Raw genomic sequence first — 7,682 nt, forward strand, 5'->3', positions numbered from 1 at the left:
TTGCCTGTTCTAATCATTAGACAATTCTCCCTACACAGCTCTCTTATCCATATCTACCGTACGTAACTTAAGAGTGGTATCATCAGCATTGAGACCAAAGACAATCACTAAACTGAAGAACAAAAGTGACAGGTGTCTTGCAGTTAAATATCAGTTTCCCACAATCTCCCCATGCAAATGTGAGGTTTCCCATGAAAATATCACCTCAAAGAGCCCATAGGCAACAGGGAAAGAGCCTACTACGTAATTCTGGTCTAAAACTGCACATGAACCAAGTTTCACACAAGACACGTTCCATGAGGATGACTGACTAAAACTACCACAGACATGGAGTCATTTTGTCAGTCAAAGCATACTAAAATAATTCTGTAAAACGAGACTTTAATAAACGGGAAGTACATATAACTACATTTTCAAAATACTTTTCTGTACTGCAGTGAAAGAAGAAAAGCCTTGGTGGCACAGTAATTAAAGAACATATCACAATTCCCTTTCGAATGAAGAACGGCAGATTACAAGAAAAAAATAATGCGTCACCTATTACTAAGGTTGCGATTTAATCACGAAAGTCACAGAAGTCATGGAATCTGACTTTCAGTGGCCTCCATGACTTCAGCCTGCGGTGGTCGGGAGCTGCAAGATCCCCTGCCGCCCGCTGAAGCAGGAAGCTGTGGGGTACCCCCGCCGCCTCTGTTGGCCCCCGCAGCTCCCTGCCATCAGGGAGCGACAGACGCTGGAGACCCACAGAGACCCGCCCCACCCAGAGCACCCTGCCGCCAGGGAGTGACAGACGCTGAAGGGGAAACCCCCCAGCAAGCTCCCAGCAGGTGGTGGCAGGGGAATTCCCGAGCTCCAGGCCACCGGGGGTGGCAGGGAAGCCCCGAGCTCCAGGCCACTGCGGCAGCTCCTGGCCCCCATGGGTGGCGGGGAACGCCAAGCTCCCAGCCCCCCACAGGCAATGAGAGATGTCCGGAACTGCAGGTGGCAGGGGTACCCCACGGCCCCCAGCTGCTGCAGGCAGCTCCTAGTCCCTGCAGCTGCCCTTCTTGAAGTAGTGTGCGGAGCTGCAGATCCCCATTTTGTCAGAGATATTTTTAGTAAGAGTTAGGGACAGGTCACGGCTTCCATTAATTTTTCTGTTTTGCTCGTGACCTGTCCATGACTTTTACTAAAAATATCCATGACAGAACTCTTAGCCTTACCTATTACCTCCAAGACACAAAGGAGCATCATTTGCCTTCTAGTTCCAAGCTCTTTCTAGAAAATTAAGAACTCAAGAAGAGAGAAGAGCCATACAGAACTAGTTATGGTACCTGTTCAAGATTAAGAATAGCCAAATCATCCCAACACTGAGATACTAACAAACCAAATCCAAGAACATATAGGATAAGGAGTTATCTCAAATGATAGCAGCCCAAACTCAAATTCCCTGTGTGGCTATATGTTCAGAATCCTCAAGTTATAAGATGGGCAGAAAGGGCTACCTCAAACACAAGCAACAGAGGCCAAGTTGAGAAGGCTCCGTGCAGCTCCCACACTTTTTTAAAATACATTTTCCCAAAACAGCCCAGAGCCTCTATATACGTTCCTTGACGTGTCCTATGCTATAACTTAAAATGGACACTGTCAATTAAAAAAGCCACTTATCAGGAAGTTTCATTTTTGGTGACAAAAGTAGGCTAAAACAAGACAGACTACGATCACTGAAAAACTAGACAAAAACATTTCCTTTTGTTTCCACTTAAACTTACAAAAATGAATTTGAAATGTCATATTTCTATATGTAGTTTTCTTGTTCTCGCCTTCATACTTGTTATATATGCTTCATTTAACATTATTGTACTTAATGTCCTGGTTTAAAAAAAAAAAAGGTTATATTATAGAGATATGTTGCATTTGCTAACTGGCACAATGCTAAAGTCCTGTCAGCCTTGAGCTACCATAGAAGCACCCCATCCCCTGACCTTGATTTACTTTTAATGAACAGATATACTCTTGAGTTAAGGCATAACCTTTTTCTTTGATTCATTCCTTTTCTGCTTGCTCCATGGTAAGCCAACCTATCAAGAATCTGTCCATTTCAGAAAACCAGAGGGGGGGTGGGGGGGAGGGGGCGTGTAGGGGTAGAAAAATCAACTGTAGAGAGGAGACACACAGCCAGCTCAGGAGTAGCCTGCCTCCCTGTGGCTCAGCTAATTGTAATTCTGAATCCCTCTAGTTTTACTAGGCCACAAAACATCCTGGAATAATAGAGATTAACAGATCCTGGAACCATTTTACAAACTTTTTTACTTTGAACTTTAAGACGATCCTGCAGAGTTACCCATATGATGAGCTGAGTGGCTCCTAGTTCTACTTGCGGTGTAGTGGCCCCGCTCACCCCAATTATCAGAGGTTCCTTAGGTGAAAATAATGAGGAACCCTCCAACTGCTGCTCTTTGGGGGGAAAAAGGGGACCTTCTGGCCTGATAGACCCATTCTCTTCCATAGCTGTAGAAAGCCAAGCAATCAGCCAGGGAAATCCTAATATGTTTGGGTAACAGCCTTTTTATGATTGCCTTACGCATACACATTAACTTGAGCAGAATCTGATTGTCCCTGTGAAATATTATCCATGTAATAACTAGTGTACCATTTCATACCTCCAACAGAAGACATATTTTCCAGCTTTGAAAATGGGAGCAGTCATGAAAGTTTATTTGTTCTGAATGAGAATGAATATGCAGAACTTGCTGGCAAAAGAGTGCTAAATAAATCACAGAAGTATGCTACTTTTGAAACAGTAAGTAATCAAATATCCCACATCATAAAAGGCAACCATTGTTCACCATCCCCCAAAACTGTAGCCAAATTACTACAAGGTTTGTGTTTCTGATAAGCCATGTTTAGGTTTTTGATGCACATCATTATTTAGCACATTACTTATATAGAACCCACAGTAGCTTAATTCAATAAAAGTATACACTACTAGCTACACACATTCTTTATAAGGCAGTGCAAGCACTGAAAGACAGCAAGTGGAGAACCAAAGAAACAGAAACACAAATTAAGGATGTCAGACAATTCTAATAAGGAAAAAGCTAAAGTCCTGGTTACTCGATGGGCCCAATCATGCACCGTAGTGAGCACCGTCAAAGTTGTGCTTTCTCCCAGGCTGCTCCACATGCTTGGGAGACACTTCCTGTAAACATCCACAAAGCTACCTCATTATCCACATTCAGATCCCTCCTAAGGACACTCTGCTGCCACAATGTCTACAAAAAAATTTGACAAGTTAGGCTGTGCACAGACCACTGTTTATCATGCTAACCAATACTGTCTCACTGTTTACTTAAACTCCCCCATCTGTCTATATACTTCAGTGTCTCTTGTCTGATACTTGGATTGTGAACCCTTTGGGCAGGGACTGTCTTTTTGTTCTGTATGTACACCACCTAGCACAATAGGGTCCTGGTCTATGACTAGGGCCCCTAGGCTACAATTGTACAAATAATCAATAAAGATACTGAAATCAATGGGAATTGTTTGACCTCATCACCTTGCAGAACATGGACCTATACCACAAAATTCAATAGATCTGAATTATTATTCCCTAGATTTGTACTTTTTTGTCATCCTAACATAAGCATATGTTCTTTGTATGAATGAGATTGAGTAATTTGCATTCTAACTTTTAATTATATAATTATGAACCATCCTTTTCCCAGTTCTGTAATTTGTAGACTGAGCAAGCCAAGAACTCAGTCTACTAAAACTGATATTCCACAAGAGACTCTTCTGTGCTTTTGCCGTACTGAAATAGTTTGAGAGCAATTAGGACTACAGAGTCATCTAGACCAAGAAATTCACCACAGCAGCATTTCTATTCATAAAGCTAAGAGTGTGTTTTTGCTTTATTTCAGGATCTGACATTTTAAGTCAATGAGTCTTTTACTGATATTTCAAAAGCAATTACATTCACACATCTCTTCCTCTACTTACATTCACTAAACCATTCTAAGGGTTGGGATTAAATTTTATGCTTCGCTGACAGAAAACAGAATCCTAAATCACCAATCCATCTATAATTGTTAATTTCCCCACTTGTTTCTTATGGCCCCAATACCCATTTTCCTCTGTACCAGGCATTACTTTAGTCTTGCATATTTTAATCCAGTGCTAAGTCCCTGTCCATGCTTATTAACTCTTCTCTCTTTTCGGCTCCTCTTTGCTGTAACTCTCCCAACTGTTCAGACTTATTGAATTTTCTATGGAATGGTAACTAGTCATGAAATTTGGAAAAAAGGATCAACACCACAGCCCTCTTAATATTAATAAAGTTAAATAACGTGTCGAGTATATTTCCCTTGATATTAATTTCTCTAAATATTAAGATTTTTGTCCTAGCTAATTTTCCCTGCCTCGACTATATACTATCAGCAGCCTATTTTTACTTACTAAATACACTTGTATGGACCCTCAACAAAGGAGCTTTTTAAGACCCTGCCCTAATTCCATCACATGCTAGACTTATTTTGGCTATGAGCCCTCTGTATCTGTTTAAGAAGAAGAAGGGTTTGTATTTACAGTTATACATTAATACTTAGTTACAACATTAAAGTTTTATTCAATAGTTACGGCATAGTAAATTCATTTTGAACTATGAAAAGACAGTATGGCAAAACATTAACTCAGATGCAGACCCTCGTTGTACAAACTCTTACTCATGGAACTAACATGATTTTACTTCAAGATTTACTGTAGGATCTGTCCCTCAGCAGACGTCCGTCTTGAAAATACCTATTCAAACTCCATCAACATTAATGGGAAATACAGACCCATCTTGTAATTGTGAAACATTACTTCAAAAAGAATTAAGGTTTGGATTTAAAAGGCAAATTCCTAGCTAAACAATGTTACCCTGGTTTTTTACATGATATGACATGAGCATATGTACAAAATAACAAACGTTCTGACAATTTTGCTACCCCTACCCATAACTTTTTTTAAAGTCGAAAGTTCCTGGCTTTGCTAGTCTTAATATAAAACTTAATTTTACATATTTTGTTAATTTGACACTACAAAAATTAAAGTTTCATATTTTAAAAGATATTTTCATATTCTAAAGATCTTTGGACCCATATGAAAGTGGACTATAAAAGTACCTAACCAAAGCCTGACATTTCCATGACCAATGAAGTGTTACAATATATTATAAAATATTTACTTAAAAAGTCACAGTACATGATTACATTAAATGACTTCTGAATTGTATCTAGTCAGGCAGTTTCAAAGCATTATTAATTGAGCCACTAAAAAAAAGGAGTAGAGCACCAGCTCAATCTAAGCTGGCATTTGAGAAGTCAGGCTCTTTTTGTTAAAGCACTGCAAAAATAAGGTTTAGAAAAATGAGGAATAAGGGACAGGGAAATAAAAAAATATCCACTGTTGTGATTAAAATTATAGTTATCCTCTCTAGGTTGAAAAGTGGAACAACCGAATTATCACCCTCTTACACACACACGCAAGAGAACAGAGGATTATTATGAGAGGCTCTGCAATTACCAAGAAGAGGCGTAAAAGCAAGGGTGGCAGAAGAGGAGCCAGAGAGAGGAGGAGAAAACAGAAAGGGGACTACATCCCAGCTACCGACCAAATAATATTTAAGAGACGATGTAATTAACCAGTTGCTTTTTCCAATGGGTGAATAGCTAGTCAGAACATCTCTTCCTGCCCTTTCCCTCTTTGCCCCAAGCCCGGCCCCCATTCTCTACCCTCCCACACAAACTTCCCTACAGCCTGGGACGTGGCTCGTTGCAGTTGGAGAAGGAGCGATCCATACAATGACGAGGTGAAACCAGTCTGAAGTCCACAAAGAAACCATCTGCCTTTTAAAACGTGCTGCGGGAGGAGGGGGGTGACACAAGCTTTTACCCACCCCCTTCCCCTCCTTCGTAGGAGGCAGAGGGGAAAAGAAATGAATCCCCCCTCTCCCCCAACTTCTCCCTGCCCACCCCCGGGGGTCGCATCACTTAGGAGGGAGAAGAGACAGCACTGAGGGGAGGCTGCAGAAAGCCGCCCGCACCCGGTAGAGGAAGCCCGGGAGACTAGGCGACCCCCCCGCCCCGACACACACAACACGGGCTGCGAGGGGCCCCCCAGCAGGTCGCTATGGGCAAGGGGGACGTCGCCACGCCGCGGGGAGCCCACATCGCCCGGGGAGGGAAGGGGCTGCGTGGCGGGGAAGCGGACCGCGGACCACACGGGCTGGGGAGACCGGGGAACCCCCGCACCGGAGGGAGGGGACCAGACCGCCACAGGCCCCGGGAGCGGGGAGGCGCTGCCGGGCGAAGGGAGCCGCGTCGACCCGCCGCCGCTGCCCCCCGGGCTCGCACTCACCTTCCTGCCGCCCCCGGCCAGCGCGGCGCTGCCCCCCGAGTACATGTAGTAGGCGATGCCCAGCACCCAGAGGAAGGCGAAGCAGAGCAGCAGCCGAGACCTGCGCCGCATCCTCCCGCCCGCCCCGTGCAGCCACCGCCACCGCCGCCAGGCCAGCAGGAAACGGCCACCAGCAGCCGCCGCCGCGCAGGGTCAGGGGGCAGAGGGCGAGCGCCCGCCCCCCGGCCAATCCCGAGCCGCCCGGCCCCACAAGGGGCGGGGCAGGGAAGGACGAGTGGCGTCTCCATGGTTACATCACGCTGGACCTCCCACCGCCCCGCCCCGCCCCGCCCCCGGCTGGGAGGGCGGGGCTCCTGCCAGCCTCCCCTGACGCGCGCCACCTGCTCCGAGCGCCGCGTGAGCCCGGCGCTGCCCCTCGGCGGGCTGGGCTGGGCTGGGCTGGGCTGGGCTGGGCTGGGCGGGGCGGGGGCTGCCGGCCTGGGACTCTGGGAGAGCATTCGCCGCAACGCCCGGGAGAGGGAGAGTTAGCCCGCCCTGCCCTGACAGGCGTAACGGACAGCCGGGGGGGTGGAAATGAAGCGCCAAGGGGGCGTGGGGGTCAGTTTCTCACCCAAACGCAGCGCTGCTCCCCGAAGGGGTGGCCCCTAGTCGGAGCCGGAGGCGCGCAGGCATCTGAGCCAGAGGCACGCTTGCATAAAGGGAATCTTTATCGAAGGAGGGAAGGGGCTAACCTAAGCGGGGAGGCACCTGTGAAGAAAGTGGTGCTGTTTACAGGAAGAGTTTACAACTGAATCGTCATCTTTTTCTCCGGGAAGTTTAGCCAGTTGAGCTGTTATTTGTAACCCACTCTGACCTAGACCACGTTTACAGGAGAAAACTACATCGGTTTAACTAAATCGGTTTAGAAACTGATTTAGTTAAATCCGTGCAACCCCCGGCACAGACTCTTATTCAAATAGGTAAGAAATCTTTAAGATGTACTCCAATCTTAAATGTTAAATCCCTCTAGCACGGCTTGGAGGTTGTACAGGGATTCTTCTTCCTTGCCTGCCTGGAGCCTCCCACAAGGGTAAGCCACCCATGCAGGGCCCCACACCCCTACTTTGACTTGTTGCTTTTGGGACATCTCTTCCTGACACTGTTCCCTTGCCTTCTGCTGGGGCCACCACTTACCGCAACTCTACCCCTAAGCAGCCCAAGATAGCTGCCACACTGCTCTGGTTCTCGCTGGGATTTGCTGACTTCTGTTTGTCACTTGCTGGGCCCCTTTTGGTGCCACCGGTCTCCTGTTGTTCAGTTCTGAC

At 46.1% G+C, this 7,682-nt stretch overlaps 1 protein-coding gene across 3 annotated transcripts in view; it reads right to left on the reverse strand.

Moving 5' to 3' along the window:
- GALNT2 (polypeptide N-acetylgalactosaminyltransferase 2) overlaps positions 1 to 6,567 on the reverse strand; it is a 153,495-nt gene extending 146,928 nt beyond the window's left edge. For 2 of the 3 annotated variants that reach the window (XR_005224791.2, XM_037895223.2), the window contains exon 1: positions 6,379 to 6,567. Coding sequence is in view for 1 of the 3 variants with exons in the window: in XM_037895223.2 (XP_037751151.1) it covers positions 6,379 to 6,489 (111 nt within the window). In the remaining 2 variants the exon portion in view is untranslated. The remainder of the gene's footprint in view (positions 1 to 6,378) is intronic. The other variant, XM_037895224.2, reaches the window with a different exon arrangement.
- Between the last annotated feature and the right edge of the window lie 1,115 nt (positions 6,568 to 7,682).

This window comes from Chelonia mydas, chromosome 3 (assembly GCF_015237465.2).
Source record: "Chelonia mydas isolate rCheMyd1 chromosome 3, rCheMyd1.pri.v2, whole genome shotgun sequence".
Taxonomy (NCBI): Eukaryota; Metazoa; Chordata; order Testudines; family Cheloniidae; genus Chelonia; species Chelonia mydas.